Source organism: Balaenoptera musculus, chromosome 4, assembly GCF_009873245.2.
Source record: "Balaenoptera musculus isolate JJ_BM4_2016_0621 chromosome 4, mBalMus1.pri.v3, whole genome shotgun sequence".
Taxonomy (NCBI): Eukaryota; Metazoa; Chordata; class Mammalia; order Artiodactyla; family Balaenopteridae; genus Balaenoptera; species Balaenoptera musculus.
In genome coordinates, this window is record NC_045788.1 from 141,298,352 (window position 1) to 141,326,320 (window position 27,969).

Sequence of the window (27,969 nt, forward strand, 5' to 3'; positions counted from 1 at the left end):
CCCTGCCTCATTCCTGGGGGCTTACTTGTGCCAGGAGTCCTGGCTCTGTCACAGCTGCCCCCTCCTCCGGGAAGTGGGCTACATCCTCATCCCAGCTGCAGGCCCGGCAGGAGCAGAGGGCAGGTCCTGCACCAGGAGCTGGTCCACATCCTCGTCTGACGGCCCAGGAGGCGCAAAGGCCGCCTGGCAGCTCTCACAGCTCGCAGACCCGCCTCCCGCTCTGAACCCAAGAACTGCCAGGCCTCGGGCTTTTGTACAAGAAAAAGCAGAGCTGTCTGCATCTTACTCAGACTTACCCCTGAGCCACGTGCTGGCGGAGCGAAGCGGGTGGGGAGTCACCTCCCCAAGATAACTTCCAGTGCTCTGCGCTTTGAGCTCAGGTCTCCACGGGGACTTCCGCTCTCCTCGTGGCCCTGCTGCCCGGCCGGTCTGGCTCCAGCCCCGGCCTTAACGCCCCAGCACTTTCGAGCCACCTGGAGGTCAGGCTGCGCTCCAGGGCGATCTGGGTCGGGGTGTAACTGCTGCGTCAGCTGATGAGTCTGCTGGGCTCGGTGGGGGTTGCTTCTGTGAAGATCACATGAAGCAAAACTGAAAACCACAGGACGGGCCTCGGAGCACCCAGTGGCAGAGTTTTCTCTGCACGAAACTGGACTCATGCCTTATCTTGACTTGAAGCCCAGCCAAGTCCGGGCTTCGCTGGCGCCCTGAGCCTGGCTCGGGGACCCCGCCTGCAGCTCTCGGGAAGCCTGGTAGCCACTCCCCAAGGGTAACCTCACCCGGTCGAGGCACCCAGCCTCCCCAGCTGGCAGATGCAACTCTGTTAACAGCCACCTGCTCTCCTGGGCGGGGATGGGACAGGCAGTGACCCGTAGAGCCGGACCTGGGCTGAAGGATGGATTTCTAGAGCCGTGGGAAGACTGCCCCCCGACCCCCGGCTCCTCCCAGCCTGAAATACAGCTTGAGTATTGATTCCTTAAGGGTTTATTTTTATTTATTTATTTTTTATTGGAGTAGAGTTGATGTACAATGTTATGTTAGTTTCAGGTGTACAACAAAGTGAATCAGTTGTACATATATCCACTCTTTTATTAGATTCTTTTCCCATACAGGTCATTGCAGAGAATTGAATAGAGTTCCCTGTGCTGTACAGTAGGTCCTCATTAGTTATCTATTTTATACATAGTAGTGTGTATATATCAATCCCAATCTCCCAATTTATCCCTCCCCTCTTTCCCCCCAGTAACCATAAGATTGTTTTCTACATCTGTGACTCTATTTCTGTTTTGTAAATAAGTTCAAGTTCAGAGGCCGAGAAAGGATGGTGGCAGGGGAGGGTTTGGGGGGATTTATAGGGCTGGGGGGCTCTCTGAGCCTTCCTTGCCCAGGTCAGAAGGGTCAGGGCTTCCCAGGGGCACGTGGCTCTGGGGTCTCTCACAGTCATTTCCCAGACTCGGGGAGGAGGTATTTACAGCCGTCCTATCTGTGTCTTGGAAAGTTCATGTTATACTAACTGGATACCTCCTGGCTCAGTTACTTTTCTGTTTCTTTCTTGAGACACTAAATATGAGAGGATGTTGGCACATCAGAGGGAAGAGAAAGCACCTTATGAACAAAGAATAAACAAGAGGGGAATATATTCACACCTGTGGGTGCTGATACCTCCACAGGAATCCCAGCGTTCCCTAACCTCTGCCCCCAGATCAGCCAGCAGTGGAGGTGGGCAAGGGCGGGCTTTCGGTTCGTCGCCTTGGCCCAAATAGGAGCTTCAGGGAGGGCTCTGCACAGGGAACCCCACCGCCAGCCCCGGGTGCTGGATGCCAAGGGCTTCACTGACGCCCTGCTCCATCCTTCTGGTCGTTCGCTGCAAAGACGGTCAGCAAGAAGTTGCCACCATCGCCTCTGCTTGAGCAGCCTCCGGCGGTTCTCTCACCCACTCCCGTCCTGTCTCTTTCCCGCCCACAGACTGGGACGAGTGCGCAGACAGCCCGGAGCACGACTGCTCGCCGGCAGCCCAGTGCATCAACCTCGAGGGCTCGTACACCTGCCGGTGCCGGACGGCCAGGGACGCCCACCCCTCCAGACCGGGCCGGGCCTGCGACGGTGCGCCCCGCCCCCAAGCCCCCAGCTCTGGGCTGAGCCCCCTCCCTGAGGACCTGGGGTGGACCAGCGTTGGCTTCCCTCAAGCAGCGTGGGCACAGTGCCCGGGGCCCACCATACTGTTAGGGGCCCATGAGAATGATTTAATTGCTTTTAAAATCAAAAGAAAAAAATAATCTAATAACAGTAAATATCAATTACGAATCTAGTCTTTATACCAATGCCGTTTGAAAGTATGATTTTAAATTATTTTTATGAATGAAAGGGTCAGAGAAAGTCATGATGAAACCCCTGGGGGCAGGGGTCCCTCCCTGGGTGGGCAGGGGTCCCTCCCTGGGTGGGCAGGAGCCCAAGATGGTGTAGGAGCCCCGGTGAGCGTGGAGAAGGCCTTCATGTGGGGCCTCTGAGCCCCATTCTTGGCATGTCTCTGCCCCAATGTTTTGGGGGCCAGGTCTGATCAGCTTGTTGGGGCTATCTGGCGTGCTGAGTTCAGAAGCAGGAGGAGGTCATATACAGACTTAAAATGCTGTGATCGACTAGCAATGTCTGCTCTGGACACAGAGTGGGCAGCAGAGGTGCTCAGCTACCTGTTTGCCATCCCTGCAAAGGCTTTCTGGCTGGAGGAAGCAGCAGAAAATGGCTCCCTGGGAGAAAGCCTCTAGTCCTTAACTACTGTGTATATTGTCCCGCTTCCTAAGACCCACACAGCTTCTCTTCTCCCATCCTTTTTCTTATACCTGTGTCGCCCAGCAAGCTGATAAGAGTGACCAGAGCCTAGCCCCACACTGAGCACACATTTGGGGGAAATTATCCTAATTTCCCAAAGGCCCGTGGATCCATGATCCATCTGAGGCCTGCAAGAACCAAGCCTTGCGTTTATGTCCTGGTTCTGCAGCCTCCCAGGTGGACCCCCTAATCTCGGGGTCACGGCATCCTCACTGATCAATGGAGAGGCTCCAGGCCTTCCGAGAGAGCTCTTGGGAGACCACGAACATGGGCCGTGTCAAACATTCTTAACCACCCGTGGGGATAGCCTGTGCCCCCTCTTAAGGTCACCTGGGGGTGGGGGAGCTCTTGACCAGAGTAGACCAGATGCCCCGTCTGAGAGAGGATGTGTCTCGGCAGGTGATGCGGTGAGCCTCACGGGTGGTGCGCCATCTCCGGTGACAGGCGAAACAGCCCCAGGTCCCAGCACAGAAACAACAGCCCTCGGCCTGGAGACCCCCGCCCTGTCCCCCAGCCCTGGATACCCGTGGGGCACCACTGCAGCAGGCCAGGCCTGGACCCCAGGGCTCCCACCCAGGAGAGGGGTCAGCGGCATGCTCGGTCATGGCAGGAACAGCACTGGGCAAGCCGTGGAGGAGGAGGCCAGCGTGGCCCCGGGCCTGGGGACCAGCCGGTGGACGGCCAGCAGGGTGGCTGGCACCACCTTCTCCTCCCGGGCTCCTGGGCCAACCCACAGCTCCCCTCCTGGGGCCATGGACAGCCTACCAGACTCCCCTGGATGGTTGCCCCCGAACTCCACCACGGAGCCGCCCTTCCGGCCCGCTCCTACCCAGGGCCCCATGGACCACATTGAGTGGCACGCCAGCCTCCCCACAAGGGACACACCGCCAGTACCTCTGGACCCCACATGGCCAAAAAACTCAGACCCTGGACCCTCCGGCTCCCCAGACCTGCCCTCGGCCACCACGCCTGCATCTCTGAAGACCCCAGCCTGCGGTGAGTGGCAGGAAGGGTGCGTCCCAGGGGCCACGTGGAGCTGCTGGTGTGTGAGCTCCCTTGGGCAAAGGCTCACGCAGTCGTCCAGTCCAGGGCAGTCCAGCAGCACTGGGTAGGGCAAACCCAGCACAGTGCAGCTCTGTCCCCTGGCGGTCAGCTTCCGGTCTCGTAAGGGTGAGAACTTGGTCTCCCCACTTTCTCTCCAGCCCAGCCCTCCCCCTTCCTAAGCCTCCCGGTTGCCAACAACTGGAGCAGGAAGCTGGGCATGTGTTGCATTAAGTGCACTGAGCTCGGGGCACATCCTCCCAGCAGGGTTGGGCCCCCAACCTTTCTGTACCTCCCCGGAAGTTCTGCACCCCCAAGCTGCTGCAGCTCCCCCAGCAGCTCTGTACCCTCCCAGCCGTACTGACCCCCAGCAGTTCCACATTACCCATTACTTGTAGAGGCTTGAGCCATCACCAAGACCCCTGGGTGATACCCCAGGAGACAGGCAGCCGCTCTGTGCAGGGAACGGGCCTGGCCCTGTGACTCCCACGGAAGGAGGTGGCCTTGGCATCCCTGTGTGAGCTCACTGAGCTAGCCTGGCCCTGGATTGCATCCAGCTGTTAAATGCAGCTCCGTGGATGCATTTCCTCTGCTGCACAGTGCTAGATCCAAAACTAAGCTCTTAAGCCCACGTAAATCACCCAAGTCCCCCATAGCAATGGTCTGTAGCCAGCAAAGCCCACCATGCTGATTCCTTGGGAAGTCTGCCCAGGGGTTGAGGGGGGCAGCCACTCTGGAGGAGCCGCCCAGAACCTGCTCAAGAAAACTTTGTTGCCAGAGGTCCCGGGACCTCAGGGGTGGACACAGAGCAAACCTAAGGGGCAGGGGTGCCGTCCCTGGGAGCCCAGGGCTCAGGGGCTGTCCAGGGACTCTGCATCCACATGTGCAGCTGGCAGCTGGGGGACTTGACTCCCCTGGGATGGCCTCCCCTGAGGACTCTCATGTCCCCGAGGGGGGGGTTTGGTTCTCCTTCCTGTCTCCTGGGAACGTTGGACTGATTTTAATCAGGGCATTTATATTCCACTTCTCAGCTCCCATGCCCATCAGAAGGGTCATCGTCTCCAATGTGACCAGCACGGGCTTTCACGTGGCCTGGGTGGCGGATCTCACCCTGCGCCCCACTTTCCAGCTCACCCTGATTTCTGCGCAGACCCCCACTGTGCACCTGGAGACCCGGAATGCAAGCCTGACACTGTCTGGCCTAGAGCCTGGCGTTTTGTACCTGGTGGAGATCGTGGCCAAAGCATGTGGAAAAGAAAGTGCCAGAGCCCGCCTGAAAGTGAGGACAGGTAACAGGCTTCAGAAACGCTTTTGCCATTGGTTCTTAAAGGGAGGAGAAAAGGCATGAAAAAGATTTTCGGTGGGTTAAGGTTTAAAATAGCTGCATGAACTTGTGGATGTTGGGATTCCGTTTTCCTCTCAGTGTAGGAATGTCTGGCTCACTTCATACTCAGCTGGTGTTCAAAGGCCACACAGGAGGGGGCTTATTTCAGGGACAGGTGGTGGACAAAGAGGCTGCTTTGCAAAGCGCTCCAGACTCTGCAGAGGTTGCAGACGCTCGCTCATCTGTGTCCTCATGGGTACGTGGCAGGGAAATGGGTGCAGTGCTGGTCTATCCATTTCCTGTGACCATCCTCACTCCTAACAGACCTGGACTTGGCTTTCAGGAAGGATGATGATGGACAGATCTGTGTGCCCCCCTCCCCGCCCACTGAGCCTGGGGCTGCAGAGTAAAAAGGAGGGGAGTAGAATTGAGCAAGTCAAACGTAGCCTCTGGTAAGGTGGAGCTGATCCTTGTCGATAGTTATATATTCAGATAAAATTCCTCTTTTATCCTCATTAGCATTTGCCATCCACATACCTTCTTGAATGTCCAGCTTACCTGAACAGCCAAGGGCAGACCTGATATTGCAGATTAGTCCTCAAATCTTGGGCAACTGTCTAAGAGTTGATAACAGTGGTCTTCGAGATGGGGTGCACATCCCTTGGGAGATGCCTAAGATGACCCATTGGGGGATGCCTAAGTCATAAACGTTTAGAACTTCTTTTTTTTTTTTTTTTTTTTTTAAAGGGTCCTGGAGCGACACGCCACCAGGTGCGACCGATGGCGAGCTACTAGGGTAGAAGGAGGCTACCATTTTTTTTTTAAAGAGTTTTTTTTTTTTTTTTAAGATTTATTTATTGATTGATTGATTGATTGCTATGTTGGGTCTTCGTTTCTGTGCTAGGGCTTTCTCTAGTTGCGGCAAGCGGGGGCCACTCTTCATCGTGGTGCGCGGGCCTCTCACTGTCGCGGCCTCTCTTGTTGCGGAGCACAGGCTCCAGACGCGCAGGCTCAGTAGTTGTGGCTCATGGGCCCAGTCGCTCTGCAGCATGTGGGATCTTCCCAGACCAGGGCTCGAACCCGTGTCCCCTGCATTAGCAGGCAGATTCTCAACCACTGTGCCACCAGGGAAGCCCAGAACTTCTTTTTATATGCTTGAAAACACGAATTAGCTGTGAACTGGGAAATTAGAGAGGAGATGTGGGTGATGAAGGCAAGTGCAAGTTCATGGCAAGCTGGAGAAGTGGAGGTCGCTGCTGGCCGGACGGTCAGGCAGGGCAGCCCCGGAGGACAGCTGGTGCTGGGCTTTCGGGTACATCTGCTATCTGAAGGTCTCACCCGTGCTTGGAGGGAGGAGCGGCCCGCGCTTCTGTGTGACCCCAGCCTGAGATGGGTCCACCTCTGCTCTCACCTGTGCACCTTCCTGCTCCTCATGGCTTTTAGGTCGGGTCACACTCTCCAGTTGTTGTGAGTCTGGACCGGTGGCCCTCAGGCACAGTGACAGCCATGATCCCGAGGATACGGGGTTTGGGGTTCATCCAGGAACGCATAGTGGGACAGCTTTGTGGTCTGTCACACGTCTGGGCAACACACTCCTGGGAGAGGGACACTCAGACCCAACAGGACAACGTAGCCTTCCTCCTTCACTGCCCAGAATACCACGCACATAGCAGGGGCTTCACAGATACCTGATGAATCACTGAACAAGAACTGAGACGGCTGCTACTCGGGACCCAGCATGCAGCGGGGCGATGCTCCTGGACCACGTACTCCTAGAAGCCCTACTCGGAGGGAGAAGATTCAGATGGAACAGACCAGTGCAAAGCAGGGAGAGGCAGGGCTGTGGGGATGGCGGAGGGAAGAGTAGGACCTCTGGGCGCTCTGTCCTGAGCTGTGGGATCCAAGCAGACGCGTGGCAAGGCGACACTATCTATATCCTGGTTTGCCTGCACAGCTGGCGTACAGCTGAGCCTCGGCATCATTACCGGATCGTGCCTCCTTTCACTCTCAGAGTTATCCCAGATTGCTGGTGAATTACGTGGCCACTTCGTGCACAGCTAACGGGGAGGAGCGGCCCGCGCGTGTGTGACCCCGGCCTGAGATGGGTCCACCTCTGCTCTCACCGGTGCACCTTCCTGCTCCTGATGGCTTATAGGTCGGGTCACACACTCCAGTTGTTGCCACACTCTCTCCAGGCAGGCAGGAGAGAGACGCAGGGGCTGAGCTGGTTCCGCGGCCTCCGGAAGGGTCTCCCTCTGCGCCCAGCCTCTGTCCCGTCGTCCTCTGGAGCTGGGGGCTGTGTCTGTGTGTACCAGGCGCTGTTCCTTCTTTACAGAGTGCAAATCAGCCTCAGTTTGATGTTCTTCCCGGCCAACGTAAAAATACTATTATTAAGATAGAGATGGTAATCTGCTACCTGATACCATTGCAAACGTGTTTATTCTCCATCCTGCAGCGGCCCAGAAGCTCAGTGGAAAAGTCAGAATAGCAAACGTCAATTATTCAGAATCCTTCCGCAACGCAAGCAGCAAGGAGTACCAGGCCTTCCTAGAGCTATTCTTTAGGATGGTAAGTTGGTGGAATCGGTCCTTATTTTCTCTTGGGATGTGAAGGAGGGAGGTGGTAGCATCCTAGTGGCAGCCAAATGGGACCCAGACCTGAAGGTGCTATAGACTTCTCATTTCTGAAGGAAGCTGGGACTTCCAGCTCTGGTGTGGTGCCTTTGTGTCCTGGATCTGCCATTAGACAGACACATCAGCAGGTGGGAGACACACCTTTTCCTCTGCTGCATCCTTACTTCACATCATTTCCTGTTCAGTGAAACTTCTTTATTGATGTGGGACCCCGTAGAGCAGAAAGCCTCCCCCGGCCTTAAAAAGAAAAAAATTAAAAAATTGAGATCTATTTCACATACCGTAAAACTCACGCTTTTAAAGTGCGTGATTCAGTGGTTTAGACTGTATTTGCAGAATTGTGCAACCATCACCACCAGCTAATTCCAGAAAGTTTTCATCCTCTCAGAAAGAAACCCATTAGCTCATCATCTGTCCTTCCCTCTGCCCCTGGAACCAGATATGTGTTTTCTGTCTCTATGGATTTGCCTGTTCTGGGTATTTCATAGAAATGGAATCATACAATATGTGACTTCTGTGTCTGGATTATTTCACTGAGTATAATGTCTTCAAGATTCATCCATGCTGTACCAACATCAGAACTTCATTCCTTTTTATGGCTGGATAGTATTCCATTGTATGGACAGACCACATTCTCTTTATCCATGATCCATTGATGAACATTTGGGTTACTTCCACTTTTTGGCTATTGTGAATAATGCCACTATGATCCGACCTTAAAAAAATTCTTTTTCCTACTCTTCCTTGCAGTGCCCTCCGCCAACCCACTGGCATTCTTTGGGATGGTATATTGTTACAATTTAGTTAGAGGAGCAATCTCAATATTCTTTTTGCTGGTGGTTAGATTACCCTTTGATGAATAGAGAATGCACTTGTCATGATCTTGTTTGCGTAGAGGACGTCTCATACATTTTAGCTTTTCCTTGTTCTGGGGGTTTAAGACGCAGACTAGAGAGAGCTCGGCAGCGCCACCTGTTGGTGGAGTCATAACACGGTGGCGCCTTAGCCTTAGCAACGCTGGTGGCCGCGCTGTTTGGGGATTCCGTTCAATCCCATCAGCGTTCCTGATAAAACAGTCATGCTGCCTCCAGGAACTGCCCCACTGGGACTCCTCTGGATCTGGAATCCTGCTTTATTTATTCTGAGGATCTGGGATCCTGCTTGATTTATTCTGGGGATCGGGGATCCTGCTTGATTTATTCTGGGGATCGGGGATCCTGCTTTACTTATTCTGAGGTCCCCAGCTTCTGGCCCAGTGTGTGGATTCAAGAGCTGTTGATGGTTTGATTCATATGTATATCAAATCTTCCTTAGGTTAAATGATAGTTACACATCACATTAAACAACAATATCAAATCTTCCTTAGGTTAAATGATAGTTACACGTCACATTAAACAACAATCACTGAAATCAGTTCACATAGCTCTGGTGGTCACATGAGGCAGCTTCAGTGCTACCCTAAGTTCCTTGATTAATCTCTCCTTTTTAAAACTTTTCATCTTTTGCCTATTTAGGGGGACAGTTTTTGTCTGTCTAGAGTTTCAGGATAGCAAATAATTATGCAACTTAACACCTACATAGGACATTAGGACACATTTTGGGAGGTTGTGGGTTAATGTGTCACTTTGTTCTTTGTCAGTTCCTAGCAACTGACAGGAACAGTTCGCTGAACAGTTCGCTCAGTTCGCTTTGAGACTGGCTTGAAATGCAGATAAAAGTGATATTAATCCAGGACTCTGGCAGATCCCTCTCTGGAAATCCCAGAGAGAAAGAGAGACAGAGAGAGAGAGAAGACCAACTCTTCCAATGATAAAGGTGGCAGCCATGTGACTGCAGGAGGCTCTGGGGTCTCCTGGGCATCTGCACCCTCTGATGGTTGACAACAGACTTGTTCACACTGGCTGTCCCAAGGCTGGGAATCCACGAGCCTGTGCCTTGAACCTCATGCAGTTCAGATGCAGACCAGGTTTTCTCTGTGAGGGCAAACCGTGGAGGTGGGCTCTTCCATAGCACATTTGCATTATATGCACAACTTAAAGCTCATTACAAGATCGGGTACCTTTCTGGGCATTTTGGCCATGATGGGCTAGAATGGAATAATATGGTGTGTGATGTAGGATTCTGTCCAAATTGATGGAATAATGAACAAGGCTTTTAGAGGCAGGAACTATCTGTCTCAGTAGGGTGCTCACGGGGAAGCAGTTTTCGGAAAGGCAGCAGGAAGAAAGGAAGGGGAAGTGTTCTGCAGTATGCGGGTCACAAGGACTGTCCTGGAAAAAATGGAGTCGGGGAGGTGGTGTCCCTCCCTAGGACCACTTGCTCAGCCCTGCCCTCCGGGGCTCTGAGCTAAGAGCAGCAGATCCTAAATGCCGCTGTGAGCCCCCTACCAAGTTACAAGCCCCGTAGCGGGGGGGCTTTGGCACTTAGCCCCACGTTGACCGGCTGGCTCTGGTTGGGGGACAGGGCTCCGTGTCTCAGACCCCACCGGCATTCGTGCCGGGCCTGGGGACTGGGCAGCACTGACCTGTGGCCTTGACATCTTTCCCAAGGCCAGCGCTGCTGCTGGCTGCAATCCCCAGAGGAGCCACCTTAGGACGAGGACCCCGTTTCCTCTCTCTCGGCATGCGGTTCTTCTCACCAGACCTGTTTCTCTAAAGGTGCGAAATTCCTTGCCAGCCTCCATGCTTCAGCACCTGGACACAGGTGGGGTGCAGGTGGAAGTGACCCGCATCTCCAGTGGCAGCGTCGTGGTGGAGTTCAACTTGCTGGTCATCGCAGACGTGGATGTCCGGGAGGTGTCTGCCACGTTCCTGGCCGCCTTTCAGAATGCCCCTCTGCTGGAGGTGGTCGGAGGTGACCCCTTCATAACGGGTAGGCGGAGGCTGGACCCCGATGGCGGCTCACTCTGCAAAGGAGAGGCAGTGAAATCCTAGCCACTGGCTTTGTTTCTGAAAGACGCGCCTCCTCTTGAGGGCTTCCCTGCGTTAGATGAGAATGTGAAACAGATAGGACCCTCATCTCTCTTATTGCTCCTATGTGTTTTTTTTTTTTTTAAAAAAGGTTTAAGGGTTGAAAAATCTTCGGGTGAACCTGCAAAGATTCCCGGGGATGTTGCATCCTTTCTGCAGACTGCGTCCTGCCCCTCCCGCCTTTGCTGCTCTTCCATGGGCTGAGGGCAGACAGGTCCCTCTCTGCTGTCAGACTTCCTCCCAAGCACAGTTTCCAAGGAGCTCCTAGGAAAAATAATTGAAAAGAAAAGCAGGGAGAAAAAGCAATTTAGAGTCTCTTCTCATATTGTATTAGTCAGCTGGAGTTGTAACAAAATACCACGGATGGAAACAACAGACATTTATTTTCTCACAGTTCTAGAGGCTGGGAGTCCAAGATCAAGGTGCCGGCTGATTTTGGTGAGGGCCCGCTCCTGATGTGTAGGCGGCCGCCCTCCTGCTGTGTCCTCACATGGCCTTTCCTCTGTGTGTGTAGAGGGGGAGTGCTCTGCTGTCTCTTTTTATAAGGACATCAGTCCTATCGGATCAGGGCCCCTCCCTAACGACCTCAGTTAACCTTAATTATCTCCTAAAGGGCCCACCTGCAAATGCAGTCACACTGGGAGTCAAGGCCTCAACACACAGATTTTGAGGACACACAGTTCAGACCCTAGCACATAGCATGCCTGAGAATAAACGATAAAAAGCTTGTAATTACATGTATGGATAAAGTCAAAGACAATATAGATGAATATTTTTCTGATCTTTGGAATGAGAAGGGTTAAGCCTGCAGAGGAAAAGCCTGGACTCTTTGACTCTATAAAAAGTTAAAACTCTCATGTCAAACAAAACAGTCACCATTGTAAAGCAAGCAGTGAACCAAAAAGTAATTTCAACAATCTGATGAAGTATTATATCCTAAATAAAGAGCGATCACACACATTGGTAATAAAATACTAAGAACCCAATAGACACAGGCACAAAAGACCCAAATAGACCATATGTGAAAGATGACTCCCACGCGACTAACAAAGATGGAAGAATCAAAGGCATTCCCATTAAAATGAGTTACTCTTTTTGCCCATCTACAAGGAATTTTTTTTTTTAAAGATAATCCTGATAGCGAAGCAGCCCCTGCACACAGCGCTGGGAGAATAGGATTTGCTCACACTTCCTGGTATTTGTCAACAGCTTTAAAAATGTTTCATCCACTTTGTTTTTTTATTTTTGGGGGGTTTTTTTTACTTTGTTTTTTTGTTTTTGTTTTTGTTTTTTTAATTTTTAGTGGAGTACAGTTGATGTACAATGTTGCGTTAGTTTCTGCTGTACAGCAAAGTGAATCAGTTATACATATATACCTATCCACTCTTTTTTAGATTCTTTTCCCATATAGGTCATTACAGAGTATTGAATAGAGTTCCCTGTGCTATACAGCAGGTCCTTATTAATTACCTATTTTATATCTAGTAGTGTGTGTATGTCAATCCCAATCTCCCAATTTATCCCTTCCTCACCCCCTGGGGAACCATAAGTTTGTTTTTTACATCTGTGACTCTATTTCTGTTTTGTAAATAAGTTCACTTGTACCAATTTTTTCGATTCCACCGATAAGCTATATCATATGATATTTGTCTTTCTTCCTTAATGTTTTATCCTGCTTATTGCATGTAGCACATGATCATAGCACTTATAGGACTCCATCCTAAGGAAACAGAACTCATGTGGACTATAGTTTACATGCAAAGACATTCTTCTCAGTGTTACTTTAAAAGCAGAAGATTGGAAATAACCCACAGTCCCATAATAGGGAAGGTAGTAAGTCAATTTTGGTAATCCATGCCATGGACTGTCAGGCAATTATTAAAAATGAGGTTTGCTGAGATAGAAAATATTCCTGACCCAAGGAAATGGGATGGAAGCAGGACTCACATTTGTGTATAAAATGTGATCTTAGCTGCATTGCAGTCTGCCTTTCAAAAGGCTGGAAAGGAATACACCAACATGCAAACACTTAACACCTGGGAGGTGGCCTCACGGGGGGATTTTATGTTCTTTGCTAAGCTGTCCTGGTTTTTATCCATTTTCTGCAATAAAGGCACATTATGGTTCATAAGGTAAGTAATTGAGCTTAGAGATGAAAGCAAGTGTGTGCCGGGGTCCGTCTGCCTGATACCAGGGTCCAGGTGGGGCCCGTTGGTCTCCTGGTCTGCAGGGAGCTGAGGGGATGCTGAGCTGCCTGCACCCTCCCCCCCTCCCATCCGCCCCCATCATCCTCCTTCCAGAACAGCCCCTGCAAACTTCCTGCCACCCGCCTCCCACCCCCATCCCCGGCAGAAGATCGGGGTACCGCCCTGTCTCCTGAACCCTGCAGAACTGGCCATCTTTGCTATCATTTGATAATTTTAATCTTGGTTCCCGAGATGCAGGCTGCCTGTAACGGTGGGCAGAGCCGCGATGCTCAAACCTCCTGTGAGGGTTTCCTGTCTTGTTTCCTAAACGCCGCAGATTACGATGAGTGTGACAGCGGGGAGGACGACTGCGCCCCGGGCTCCTCCTGCCGCAACAGCCTGGGGTCCTTCACCTGCAGCTGCGAGGGAGGCACCCCCGACCTCCCCGTGGAATATTCTGGAAGACCCTGCGAAGGTAATAGTCTCTGGATCCCTTGTCCGGAATACGCTCAGATAGTCTGTTCTTTGAAGGACATTCATCCCCAAAGTGCGTCTTTTCTAAACGAGATTGGCATAGTTTTATGTCTTGGGCAAGTTTCCGTGTGTGTGCACACGTACAAGCATGCATACGTGCACAGTGCATTTGTGTACACATGTGTGCAGGGTGCTCAATGCATATGTGCACAATGCATGTGTGTACACACGTGCACAATGCATAGGTGCACACGTGCATGTGCGCACGTGTGCAATGCATAGGTGCACAATGCATGTGTGTGTGCACGTGCATGTGTGTGCACATGTGTGCGTGTGTGTGTGTGTGTGTGTACACGTGTGCACATGCCTGTGCCGCCCCATCCTTCCACATCCCTCCAGCCTTCTGGGTGGTGCCTCATCTCCAAGTGCTTCTTCTGATGCCCTTGATGAGAAAATACACACATCAACTCAGGTGCGTCCTCTCAGATGCTAAAAGATGATCCTGCAAAACATACAGCCTGTGTGACAAATGACACATGACATGGAAGCGTTTCTACTCAGCCCCACTGTCCACACAGCACTTTTCCCATTACATGGGGCCTTCGTGGATTCACTGTTGACCCGGAGATGGCCCCTGCCATCCAGGGATCTGTGGTCAAGTAGAGGAGACAGATGCTTATAGGAGTGAACACAGTGTCTCAAGGAATATGGAATATGCTCTACTTGAGGCAGAAGCAGGAGGCCCTGAGGAGACTAAATTGTTTCAGTCCCATGAGTGTGGTCAGGGAAGGCTTCCTGGAAGAGGTGTCTTCGAGCTAGTCTTAAAGGATGGCTCAGACGGCACCAGCAGAGGGGGCTGCGGTGGGGCAGGGTGTGGTGGGTGGGTGCAACAGTAAGAAGAGAGCTGTTGAAGGCGGGCATGGTCCAGGCATGCAGCGTGGGCTGGCTGCAGCGTGGTTCCTACAGGAGATGGGTGGGAGAGAGGGGGAGCACCCCGCCCAGCGAGGCCGGGTGAGGCCAGTTGAGAAGGCTGTGAACGCCACGAGCAGGGGTTTGGACTGCATCCTGGGGCCAGGAAGCCAGGTAAGCAGCATCTTGAGATGAGAGGGCAGGTGCCGGGGTGGCAGGCGGCAGAGCCGGGCCGTAGAGGAGGCTCCGGGAGGGCTGAGGCGTGTCCTGGGTCTGCCCTCCGAGGACGGTGGATGCTCTTACAGAGCCTCGTGTTCTTCTAGAGGTCGAAACCCAGCGTGCTTTAGGGAAGCAGGAAGCTGGAGTAGGAGCAAGGGACACAAGGATCCAGAGAGTAAACTTCATTAGCCCAGTTTAGAGATAAGACTCAGGGGCCCCCAGGGGTGACGGCTGATCCCAAGCCCAAGGGTTCAGCACACGCCCAGCGTCGGCCTGGGAGAGTCTGGGAGGGCAGGGGACCCCTCAGTCCCCCAGCCACGGGGGCCACGGTGAACCAGGGCAGGCCCAGCTGCCTGGGCTGGCAGGAACATGCAACACGCATGTGTGTGGCTCTGCTGGCACGTGCGACCCTGGTGGGCGCTGCTGCAGGTGCAGGGTGGTCCACCTGCTGTCTGCCCCCTACCCCGCCCCCGCCCTGTGCCACCTCGCTGGCCAGGCTCACATGGCTGTCCCGAAGCACAGACCCACCCTATGCCTTTGTCTCCTCGTGCCTTGCAGGCGACTCTCCTGGCAACACATCCCAGACCCCCGGCCCAGAGCAGCCCCCTACCCCAGCAGGACCTGGGGCTGCCTCTGTGCAGGGTGCCCGCCCAGACCCCCAGGGCCTGTCCCCGCGGCTGAACCTGACCGGGGCCGTCAGGGTGCTCTGTGAGATCGAGAAGGTGGCCATCGCCATCCAGAAGCGCTTCCTGCAGCAGGAGTCCATCCCTGAATCCTCCCTGTACCTGGGACACCCGTCCTGCAATGTCAGCGACCACAACAGCACACACGTGATCCTGGTGGCCGCGTGGGGCGAGTGTGGAACCGTCGTGCAGAGTGTGAGGCCGGGCTCAGACCCACCATGGGGCGCGGGGAGGGAGCTCTGGGAGTCTGGATCTCGATCCGGGGAGGGTCCGCGTGTGGCCTGGGGGGCCGGGAAGACCCTGCACCCCGAGGCCTCCAACTCTAAGTGCAGGAGGACCCAGCCAAGGGTTAGAATAGGACCGAGCTCTCACTGGGGACCAGGCTGCACCCTGGTGCAGGGATTCTGGTGGAAAGTCAGGGTTTACAACAGCCTCCCAGTGATTTTGATGCACAGGCGGGATGGAGAGCCAGTGGGGGAGGAGAAAGGGCAGGAAAGCCGGGAGCCTGCGTGTGAATGTGTGTGCCTGTGTACATGTGTGCACGTGTATGAAAACATGTTCGTGTGCATGTGCGTAGGTGAGTGTGTGTGTGTGCATGTGCATAGGCGAGCGTGTGTGTGCGCATGCGTGCACGTGTATAAGAATGTGTCCGTGTGCATGTGTGTTGGTGAGCATGTGTGTGCATGTGGGAGTGTGTTTGTGAAGAATGTGTGAACGGTTGTGTGTTCCCGTGCATTGGTGGGGATGCGGGGTGGCTGGAGAGCCGTGGCCCATCCAAAATCTCCTTACTTGAGGGCCTTTCCTCTATGGCACAGTGCGGGGAGTGGGCTTGTCCTGGCCGGGAGGCATTCGCATCTCATGTGCAGAGAGGGGCTCCCATGCCTCCCCAAGTGCCGGGGTGACTCTGGACTGGGGGTCCTGGGCCCATGTCAGCACCTCTGGTTTGCAGCGTCCATCACGTGGTGGGCTGATGGCTCCAGGTCCTGCGTCTTCAAATGCTGCCTCTAGGCCACAGTGATGCTCCTGCACCCCTCACCCCCCATCCTTCCCGCTCCCCACGCTTGGCCACTGCTTTCAAGGCCACGCCAGGCCGACGAGCAGCACCTTCCATGGGTCCAGCCAGTGCCGGGCACGGGGGGAGCAGAAACAGCATTGGGTGGTGTTGTCCCTGGAGAGATGTGAGGTCCTGGCACGGGAGGTGCCATCACCCAGTAGAGCAGGGTGGGGCTGGGCTTCCTGGGCCTGGGGTGGGGAGGGGCCTTCTGGAAGGAGGCTGAAGTGGTCCCAAGGGGTGTATGGGGGGTGGACCACGACCCCAGAGGGCAAGTGCAGATAGCCGGATGAGGGAGGTCAGAAATGGGGCAGGATTTACAAGGTGGAGGGTGTCCGAGTAGCTCTGGCCAGTGGGATGGCTGGGCCCTGGGTGGGACGGCGGCCCGAAGGGGAAGGGCCTCCTGTGGGAGGTGGGCTGGGGGACGGTCTCAGCAGGGGCCCGGCCATGGCACTGGGGGAAGGTGGTCCTCAGGGATGCTGAGCTGCTGGGCTGGGCGGGGGTGGGGCTGAGGGTCTCCGGCTTTGCTTCCTAGCACAGGGGTGGAGAGGGAACCGGGTCTTGAGGACCCCAAGGACCTGCTGGCTGGGTGTCTAGCCCCCTCATCACCCCCAGGCCAGGTGTTGTCATCCACGTTTAACCAGTGGGACCTGGAGGCTCACCAAGGTCTATGGGGACGGTGGTCAAGGTCAAGGTCTCCTGGCCTCCGAGGACCAGCCCTGCGGCCTCTGCGACTCTGCCTCTCCAGGGGCCTCAATGGCACGGGGTGGGCAAGGGACCCGCACCCTCAGAGGCTCTGGTTGGAGCCCTGGGTGAGCTCCCTCGTGGGGCAGGTGAGCCCAGGCTCTGGATGGGCTAGGCTTGCTGATGACCCCAGGTCAAGGGCACAGGGAGGCGACATCGCGGGCTGAAGGGCTCAGAGTTGGCGTGGGCTTCAGTAGGAAGGGCCCTGGGGAGGGGAGGCAGGGGAGACACAGTGGGAGACTTCTCGCAGAAGAGACCCGGGGAGGGCAGGCAGGGGACACAGGGCACGGGGACAACGGCAGCTCCAAGGTACCAGCCTGCCTGGAGGCCAGACCCGGGGCGAGGGCTGCCCAGGCAGCTGGAGGACCACGCGCACCTGCGGGCCCGGCTGGCCGCCCTCAGGCGTGATTCCACCTTCCCCTTGACGGGGGTGGGGTGGTCCTCAGACCCACACACAGGGCCGCTGGGTTGACGGACCAGCTGGGACGTTTCCAGTGACCACAGCCTTCAGCAGTCCCCCTCCAACCCCTCCAGCCAGCACAACTGGAAAATAACCAGGGTTTGGCTTCTCTTTCTTAAAGATTCCTAAGACTCTCACCTGGAGGTGGGGGCTCGGAGAGGGAGCGAGCAGCCAAGGTGGGAGGTGCGGAGTGGGGGGGCCGCAGCTTCTGGGCGACTTCAGTTCTGAGCCAGAGTCTGCACACACGCTGGCGGGGGGCGGGCGCGGGTGTGGGCAGAGCTGCCGCTGTGGTTCTCAGGTCCACGTTGGTGCAGGACCTGCAGACCTCAAGTGACAGATGCTAGAAAATAAGACAGTCCTGCCCGCAGTGCTCAGGTGCGATGGGCTGGCCGGGCTGCCCTCGGGGGAACCAGCACCACCTACACGGAGGCACAGACACAAGGCTGCAGGCGTCGGCTCTCCCACTTGCTTGTTTTTCCGTGGTAGACAAACACCTGGTTTAGCAATTAAATTCAGTGAAATTCAGGGTGCTTTCAGAGCAGAGGGAAATTCATCTCTTATGAGTCATCCAGGCCCTGGAAACCACAGGAGCTCTTCTGTGTTTTGAAATTTGTCAAAAACTAAGTGTCCCCCTGGAGACTTAGTTATACAAATACAACAGATTAGGTACGGTTAGCAGGTTCTTCCTCTTTTTTGGGGGGAAGGGGGTTAAATTTTATTGACCTCCTAGTTTTTAAAAAAAGTTAAATTTAAGGTCTCATCTTTCAGTTTAATGTACTATATACATCAAACTATGTTTCATACTATCTATGTTTCCGTTAAATTTAAGGTCTCACCTCTCAGTTTGATATACCATATTCAGATGGTTTAGAGTATGACTAAGAAGAGAGAAATTAGCCCGTGCCCCAGAGATTCACGAAGTACAGAATCATCTTCATAAATACGTGTAAAATTCTTGTGAAGATAGCAGGGGACTGTCCAGGTTTTCTGAGGCATTTTTCAAAGTGAGTCAAGGCACATCATGTCCACCACTGTGAGGACACATGTTCTAAACTTGGTGCCTCTAATACAGCCCAATCCGAGATGTGGCTTCCTGGCTATTGTAAAACTAAATGTGCTGAATGAGGGTCTGCTTCTGAGCTGAAGAAACCACAGGACCTGTAAACATCATGCAGATAATTAAAAATATGAGATACGAACACAAGCACTTTATTTTAAAAAGCAAACAAAGAAGAGTTTGTGTTTAAATGTTTCCATTTTGGATCGTTCAGTTAAGAACCTATCCACCTTTGTTCCCAGAAGCTAATGCATCAGGAATCTCTACCAAGGAAAATGAATTCTAAAAATTATTATGACTTTCAATCATTCTAATTTCAGCATCTGTATAAAAACTTAGAGAGACTAATAATATCCAACAGCTAAAGATTCTTTTTAAAAAAGTTTTTATTCCAGTTTTATTGAGATGTAATTGACATACAGCCTGTATTAGTTTCAGATGTACAGCATGATGATTTGACTTACGTACATCATGAAATGATTATTACAGTTTAAATGAACATCTGTCGTCTCATATAGATACAAAATTAAAGAAATAGAAAAAACTTTTTTCCTTGGCGTGAGAACTCTGAGGGTTTACCCTCTTCACCACTTTCATATATAAAGTACAGCAGTGCTAATTATATTTATCATGACATCCCTAGTACTTCTTAGTTGCAGACTTTAACCAATTTATTTTAACTCGATTCCTTTGGTGAGGGCTTGCTCTCTAATTTTCAGAAGTGTACTTGGGGATTATTTGGGGAAGAATCTAATCTATTGTTTGGGGTATCATCTGATCTAGTCTGTCTCTGGTTCTCTTTTAATGAAGAAAGCGGGTACAGGAAATAGGCTAAACCAGATGTCACGACGTTATGTTCTCTTTTGCAATTTACACTGGGAAAAAGTTGTCAAGGTTTTCATATTTGGGGGGATAAGCTTTAAACAACCCCTGCACCCAGAACTGTGGTCCGTAGCCATGTCGGGGGCCTGCTGGGGCCCGGGAGCTCACTCGTTTCCCGTCTGTGTTCAGAACATGACGAATACGGTGGTGAGGACCACGCTGAGGAACGACCTGTCCCCAGAGGGCATCATCCATCACCTGAAGATCCTGAGCCCCATCCACTGTGCCTTCCAGAATGACCTCCTGACGTCATCGGGCTACACCCCGGAGTGGGGGTGAGTGCAGAGGTCTCTCCCCAATTCCCTGCAGCTCACGTTCCTCCCAGCACCATCACTTGGGGGTTTCTTTCGGGTTTTAATCACTTGAGGACCCTTCTGAGAGACTGAACATACAAAAGGCAGTGGCCAAGACGATTAATAACTGCCAGCTTCCCTAGATTTGTCCCCATTTCCAGTTTAGAACCAACCCGGGAAAGCCAGATCTGTTCCCTTAGCCAGTTGCATGGGACGCCCCCATCAGGGCACGCCTGTCTCCCCCTTTCCCCTGTGAAGCTCACCCCTCCTCTGCCTGCCTTTGAGTCTCCACCAAACTCTAGTGACCGGGGCTGACCCCAGCTCTAGCCAGCTCAAAAAAAAATAGCCTTTCTTTGCTTGTTCTCATTTGGGTGGTCTTCTTTTAATTCCATCTTTCTTTGGAGTTGTATTTTGGGGAGAAATGGGAACAGGAGGGTCACAGAAGCAGAGCCCCCCCTGCAAACGCTCCCTCTTGCAGGGTTTACACCGTCATCGAGGACCTCCATGGCGCTGGAAGTTTTGTCACTGAAATGCAGTTATTTATTGGAGACTCTCCTATTCCTCAAAATTATACCGTGTCTGCCAGTGATGACGTCAAGATTGAAGTAGGGCTCTATAAACAGAAAAGCAACCTCAAGGTGGTCCTGACCGAGTGCTGGGCAACGCCATCCAGCAATGCCAGGGACCCGGTCATGTTTGGCTTCATTAACAACAGGTAGGGGCTCAGGGGGCACTGGGCACCCACCCCCTCTGTGTAACCTTCTTTGGACCCTCTGAATTTCCAGACATGCATGGATGCAGACCCGGGTTTTAGGTGGTGCCCTCAGGAGACCCTCCTCTTGGGAACTGGAGACCTAGCCATCCTTGCCTTCTTGGAGCCTAGTGGGGATGCCCTGTGTGCACTCAGGTGCACGGTAAGGAAACTCACCTGGGAACAAGGACAGGAGGGCCAGTTTAGAACTAATGAGTCACTTTCTCTCTTCCCAGCTGCCCTATCCCCAATACACACACGAATGTGATTGAGAACGGGAACTCCAACAAGGCCCAGTTTAAGCTGAAAATCTTTTCCTTCATCAACAACTCCATAGTCTATCTGCACTGCAAACTCCGCATCTGCATGGAATCCCCTGGAACGACGTGCAAAATAGTAGGTGTTTAGCTGTTCTAAACCTCTGGACTCATCCTCTTTGTTATGAGGAGGGTTGCTCTGTGATCAGAAGCCCAGGGCCTGGGCATTTCTGGGGCCAGACTTCAGGGAGGAGGTGCTGGGCTCTGCAGACCTGGCTCTTAAAAGACATGAAATGAGGTTTTAACGGTGGGCAGTCCTGGGTGGAGGACCAGTGTCGCTGGGTGGCTAACTTGAGTCCTTCCTTAGACCATACCATTCCACTGGCCATCACATCAGACCTTGCTTGTCATGGTGCTGTAATGCTTCTCCTCCAGGTGACCGAATGCATATTTCGGTGTAAAAATGTTATTTTAATTTGAAATTATTTTTAGCAAGTCGATGGCACGCTGCTGAATCCTAGCCGCTAGGTTATTTAATCAGGTTTTTGTTCTTTCCCGTTCAGCATTTACGCTGGGATTATGAATAACTTTACATTCTCATTTCCTCAGAACTTTGAATTTGCAATGTGCTTTGCACTTCTGGGTTGGAGAGTTATTCTTCATCCGCAGACAAGTATATGAAGTGATTGTCATGTGTCACCTGTGGCTGGGGATGGCACGGAGGGCTCTGCTGGCCTTTGGTTCAGCAACTGTATATTTCTCTCTCCTTTGGGGACACATTTGTTCCTGTGCTCCTTACAAAACTTGGGCGGTTTTCCTGGGTGATCAGGGCCAAACATCATTCAGAATGCACAGCAGAAGAAATCCAGTGAGCCCTGATTTTGCTGTCACTTTTTCTCAAACAGTAGGTCTTCTGGAACAACAGCAGGAAAGGAACACAGACTCCTGGTGCCTGCCCGCTGAGGGGCTCCAAGCCTGTATCAGCCCCTTAGAAACCCTAGGGTGTTAATGACCACGACAGCTTTGAGAAGGAGCTTCCGGTTCTCAAATTCTCTACACTATGAGCTTCACGTATTTCTTTCCAAGCTCCTCTAGGATGGGTGTTGTATTGGTTTCCTGGGGCTGCTGTAACGAAGTACCGCAGGCTGGGCAGCTTAAATAACATAAATCTATCCTCGCACAGTCTGGAGGCTGGAAGTCCGAGATCAAGGTGTCGTCGGCTGGGCCGTTCCTTGTGAGGCTGTGGGAGAATCTGTTCCAGGTCCAGCTCCCTGACTGATCGATGCCACCTTCTCCCTGTGTCTTCACATGTCTTCCCTCTGTGCATATCTGTGTCTGTGTTCAAATGTCCTCTTTTTACAGGAACACAATCGTATTGGATTAGGGCCCACCCTAATGACCTCATCTTAACTTGATCATCTGCAAAGACCCTATTTCCAAATAAGGTCACGTCCACAGGTACTGAGGTTAGGACTGCAACATCTTTTGGGGGACACATTGCACCCCATGGCAGGTATATGGTAGACAGATTCTATCATGTCATTGAAACTTTTCATCAGGCAAAGGTGTTAAAAGGAGCAGGTGTCTGCCGCAGGCTGTGGAGAACAAAGGGTGACTCTGAGACGATGCCCCCAGGGGCCAAGGGGCCAGAGCTAGAAACTGGAGACAGCACAGGGGGCTACATCTTGCTTCCTCCAGCCCTCCTGCTGCCCAGCCCTCCCCCATCCAGCTGGGCACCCCACCTGCAGAGCCCCGAGGCCCAGGTGGTCCAGCCTCCCCCCTCCTCCTTCTCCCCTGACTGAACTCATCCATCGTGACTTGACGTTTCCAGCTGGAAGGAACATGTACGAATCAGAGTATCAACGCTGATAGTGGGTACATTTCTCATAAACGTTGTTCAACTAATTTGTACTTCTTCTCCTTTTAAAATTACAGAATTGCGATGACTTTCGGTCGCTGAGAAATGGTGAGCCCTCTGCAACGCACCAGATGTCCTGGGGACCCCTGATTCGGTCCGAAGGTGAGTTGGTGACTTGGTTTAGACAACTAAACTCGGGTATTGATTCAGAAACTGCTAGCTGTCCCCAAATATCTGTTCTCTTCTCCTTCCATGGTAATAGAAACCCCAGTTTTTAGGGGACAGGGGGCTGCCAGGAATAAAAACTATAATTCCCAACCGACCTCACAGCAAGAGTGGCCATATGAGTGAGCTCTGGCTAATGAGATGCAAGAGAGAGTGTCAAGTGACAACTTTTTAAGGATGCCTGCCTTATAAACATCTGGTACCCACCCGGCTGCCTGACATTCAGGGGAGGCGGCTGCAGCCAGCCGCCATCTGGGGCCATGAGCACCATGGGGGCAGGAGCCGGGTGCCCCAGGGCACCACAGAGCAAAGCTGCAGGGCCAGGCCTGGGCTCTGACCTCCAATTTTTATGCCAGAAAGAAATAAGCTTCCATTTTCTTTGTCGCTGCTATTTCGGGTTTTTCTCTTCCTTACAGCTAAACCTAATCCTAGTTGACTTTCCTTTTTTATTGTTTTTCTTCCTGATTTGGATGGCCCTCCTTGCCTCTCTATTTTCCCATACAGGAACTTCTGGGTTTTGGATGCAGGGTGTAAACCGGGATGGGTGTGCCAACCAGGGCTTGGGAAGGGAGGTCTTCTTGGCCAGTGATATTCAACTGCTGGTTCTCATCCAAAGGATTTTGGAAATTAAAAAAACATCACAGGTCCCAGGCCATGCCCCAGGCCAACCAACTCAACGTCTCTGGAGCTGGATTCCAGGCCCTGGTGTTTGCACTGGTCCTCGGGCCATCGCTGGCCTGGGTCCTGGGACAATGTGCTTTTCCTACCCTCTTCACTGTCTTAAATGGCTGAGAACTGATTGATCTAATATGAAAGAGAATGTATGTGAATTGCATTCTTATTTATAGAAACAGAACTTCTATTTATTCGTAGATATTACAGATAATGTCAAAACCAGAGTGGAAAAAAACACTGGGTTTGGAGTCAGGAGGCTTTTGTTTAAACATAGGCTCTCACACTTCTGAGCTGTGTGGTCTTAGGAACATTCCTGAGTCTTCTGAGTCCCATCCATCCATCCATCATTCCTCCATCCATCCACTCATCTACCCACTTATTCATTATCTCCTCTAACTACTGTATGTCAGGCCCTGTGCTTTTTCTCTACATCATAGGAGTTATTACAACAGTCCTACATACCTGGCCAATAAGATTACAGTAAATAAAAATCCTCTGTGAGGCTAAAATTTGTGATGCTGGAGCTAGGTTGCCTGGAGACAAAACTTGGGTCTGACTTTGGGCATGTTGCATTTGCCTCATTTCCCTCATCTGTAAAATGGGGACAACAATGATGATGACGGCAATTCCTAGTTCATACTGTGCCTTGTCCATAGAAGTTACTGGTAAGTGTTATTTGTTGTCCTTCCTAACTGGTAGTGCACTTTACTAACACAACCATTGCAGAGAACACCAAACACAATAAGGGTATAGACGGTCAAGCTCAATAACAAGGATTATAATTACTCATTTTGTTCATCATTCTTTCTCATTGTATTATTAGCTTTTTTGCTTCATAACTGTGTCATACAAATATACAGAAACATCACTTAGAAACATGGAATCTCTCAGCTGGTAGGCAGGTGATTACATTTTAATAGTGTGTAGTAACAGAAATACTGCTGGAGACACAGAGTGAAAAGAGGCTGGCAGACAAGTACCTCCAGGATTTTATCCCTGCCCCTCCCACTGGGCACCTGCACCCCGGCCCCTCCCACTGGGCACCCATGACCTGTCCCCTGCTATCACATCACTTCTACTCTGGGGGAGAATGAGAACACTGGGAGATCTCAGGGAACATGTCCAAGCTCACACAGCTGTCACCTGGACAAGCTGGGCCTCTCCCAGCAGTTCCAGGCTTTTCCTAACCCACCCACCCTTGGTCTCCAGGGGCTGCCCTGGCTTCCTTTCCAGGGGTCAGTCCACCCCAGCCTTCACACCACGGGTGTTAGTTTTCTGGGGCTAGTGACACAGGAAACTAAGAACCACAAACTGGGTGGCTTAAAATAACAGAAAATACTCTCTCACAGTCTGGAGACCCAAGTCCAAGATCATGGGGTGGGCAGGGGTGGGCAGGGCTGGTTCCTTCCAAAGTCCCTGAGGGAGCATCCGTTCTAGGCCTCTCTCCCAGCTTCTGGTGGTTCTGCTCTGGCATCCTTGGCTTGTGGCTGTATCCCTCCAGCCTCTGCCTCTGTATCACATGGCTTCTCCTGAAGGTCTCCGTCTTCTGACAAGGACACCAGTCATTGAATTGGGGGCCTCTTCTGCTTCAGTATAACTTAACTAAAGATGTCTGCAATGACCCTATTTCCAAATAAGGTCACATTCTCCGGCACTGGGGGTTAGGACTCAACATACCTGTTTCGGAGGGATACACTTCAACACGTAACACTGTGTGTTGGCAATTTTAAGGCAGCATCCCACTGGTAATCGTTGCTGAATCTGTGCTACCAACAAATCATATATCGGCACTGTAATTTTTGCACTTAATTTTTGGAAATCATCCATGGCCATTTGCTTTATAGAGAACATTATTTCTCTCTCACTAGAGTTTTTTGTGTGAAGAGGTAGAGAATGTTTGAGATTAATGTCCGTGGGATCCTGAAATGTCCCAGTGGGAAGGGTCTGGAACAATTATTGAGGCAGCTCAGAAGTGAGGAGCCTGGGTGTCCCCAGAGGACAGCTGAGCTGGACCTCAGACCTCTGGAAGGACCTGGACCCCCTGGAAGGGGCCTGGGTTATATGTACCCTGCTCCTAGGTTATTTGCGTGCCGGGAGGTCCTCCATCACTTTCCCTCACCGAGATGTGTCCCCTTCACAAGAGCAGCGATAGGTTTTAGTGTCTTTGCAAAAAGATTGATCATGTGCATCACCGCCGTGATATCACAACAGCCCTGTGCATGGTGCCGGCTGCTCTTGCTATCCTGCGGGAGGACCAGTGTCTTTTATTTAAGCATCTCGTCCATCATGGACTGACAGATGGATACTATGTTTAAGGAAATACCCCCACTGATAGCGCAGGTCACGTTGCGACACAGGCTCCCTCTCGATTTGTAAACATCTCTCCTGGACCAGTAACGGTTCCTGGACCATGGTAACCAGTGGACGGCACCGGCCTGTGGACCCCACTCGGAGCAGCTCTGAGTCAGTGGCCAGTTAAGAGTGCTCAGCTGCAGGGAACAGAAACCCAGCTGGAGAGGCAGCGACCGAACAGGTTCGGTCATCTCTGTAGCTGCCAGTCTGGGGCTGGGGCTGGGCTCCACGGGACCAACAAGGGGGACTCTTCTGCCTTTCTGCTCCAGCATCCTCAGGGCAGACAGCCCCCCTTGTGCTCACAAGTTGGTCCCCTACATGAGGCACAGGAGGAGGGGGAAGGGTCCACTGTAGCAGCCACTGGAGGATGGATTTAAGATCCAGCCATGAAGGAGTTGTCAGGAAGCTGGTGCCCCAGAGTCTGGAGGCCTCAGGTTCCTTAGGAGGTTGCAGCCACTCCAGCAACTGTCCCCAGTATCCCTATCCCAGTGTGGTCCTCCCTCTGGAGGAGGGGTTTGCCCGGTTCCAGCTGGCCCACCATCCAGGCAGTTGCGTGGGAGCCTCTTCTAGGCCATTGTTGGATCACTTTGGTGTCTGCACTCGTCTGAGCCATGACTGGGAGACCCAGAGCTGCGGCCACTTCCGGAAACAGCTCCAGAAATGGAAAATGGGATCTCGAGTGTCCCTTATCGTCCAGGAATGCTTTCCTACCCAGACCTTTCTGATAAGCTCCTGTGGTAAAATTGAGATAAAATTCACCTAATATAAAGTTAACTGTTTTAAAATAAATAATTGGGCGGAATTTAGCACATTCACCACCCTTCTCTAGTTTCAAAACATTTTCATCACCCAAAGCAGCTCCGTGCCCACAGGAGGGAGAGACTCCCCAGCCCTTCCCCTGCCCCTGAAACTACCTAGGTTGGCTTCCTGTCTCTGGTTTCCCTAGAAACAGGGTCACACGACGACGTGTGGTCCTTGGAGACTGTTGCCTGTCACTCAGCACAATGGATGTTTTCAAGGCTCATCCATGTCATAAACTGTGGCCGAATCTCATTCCTTTTATGGCCAAATATTATTCCACTGGGTGGATGGACCACATGTTGTTTATTCATTCATCCTCTGATGGATTTGGGGGCTGTTTCCCCCTTTCAGCTATTCTGGATATGCTGCCATGAGGCCGTGTGTATGAGTATTTATTGAGTCCCTGTTTTCAGCAATTTGGGGTCCAGGCTCTCCTGTGCTTTCTTGCCCCCGAGTCCGGGGAAGGCCGGCTTCCCGGCGCTGTGCAGTGTGTGGGCACAGTGTGTCTCTGTGCGGGGCACGCTGAGCGCTCTGCCCCGACCTGGAGGGCCTGTGGCTCCCACGCGGCCTCCTCCTCTTGGCCAGTGATTATCCAGAACGTGGGCAGGCAGACCCGTCCTGGCTGCTGTGCTCTCCTGGGCTTGGGACGGGTACACGGGCACGCTGGACGTCTGACGCGTGAGAACTTGCTCCATCGCAGGTTCGTCCCGTCCCGAGCCCTCCATCCAGGGACCATGCTGGGCCCCCGCTGGGACCAGGCCCAGCTGCTTTGGACAGACCTGCCACCTGTGCCTGTTTCATCCCTGCAGGAGAACCTCCAGCTGCAAAGCCGGGCCTGGGAGCCGGTTACCTGGTCCTCATCCTGGTGGCCGCCTTTGCCTTGGTGGCGGGTTCAGCTGCCCTTCTCATCATGCGCTACCAGAGAATGACCGGAAAATACAACTTCAAAACCCAGTCCGACAACTTCAGCTACCAGGTGTTCCACGAATAAGGCGCCCGGCTGCCCGCAGGTGGGTGAGGAGCGAGGCCCGTCTCATCTGATGCACCAGTCCTGCCTTTGCCACCGAGGGTGCCTGCACAGCGCGTCCCGCGGGGTTTGGCAAAGGGTAGATTTGTGGGTTTCGGCGTCTCGTGCCTGTGATACTGTGATTTATAATCAGAAATATATATTTGGTCTTCATCCACTGCTCCTGGCACAGAGGTCCTGAAACCCTTGGAATTTCCTAAGTGCTGAGGGCGGTAAAGGTGTTTTTGTCATGTTAGTGAGGTGACTTTTGGCCTGTGCCTTAGGATGGGGGCCGG

The 27,969-nt window shown here is 52.5% G+C and overlaps 1 protein-coding gene across 1 annotated transcript in view; it reads left to right on the top strand.

Annotated features, from left to right (window-relative positions):
* The window catches only part of UMODL1 (uromodulin like 1), a 58,258-nt gene extending 30,600 nt beyond the window's left edge, over positions 1-27,658 (top strand). The window contains exons 10-22 of the mRNA XM_036851046.1: positions 1,963-2,100; positions 3,223-3,463; positions 3,605-3,819; positions 4,896-5,153; positions 7,644-7,756; positions 10,479-10,692; positions 13,314-13,451; positions 15,137-15,456; positions 19,585-19,730; positions 20,227-20,463; positions 20,736-20,895; positions 22,692-22,776; positions 27,477-27,658. Of these exons, the coding sequence (XP_036706941.1) occupies positions 1,963-2,100; positions 3,223-3,463; positions 3,605-3,819; positions 4,896-5,153; positions 7,644-7,756; positions 10,479-10,692; positions 13,314-13,451; positions 15,137-15,456; positions 19,585-19,730; positions 20,227-20,463; positions 20,736-20,895; positions 22,692-22,776; positions 27,477-27,658 (2,447 nt within the window). The remainder of the gene's footprint in view (positions 1-1,962; positions 2,101-3,222; positions 3,464-3,604; positions 3,820-4,895; positions 5,154-7,643; positions 7,757-10,478; positions 10,693-13,313; positions 13,452-15,136; positions 15,457-19,584; positions 19,731-20,226; positions 20,464-20,735; positions 20,896-22,691; positions 22,777-27,476) is intronic.
* The last annotated feature ends 311 nt before the right edge of the window (positions 27,659-27,969 follow it).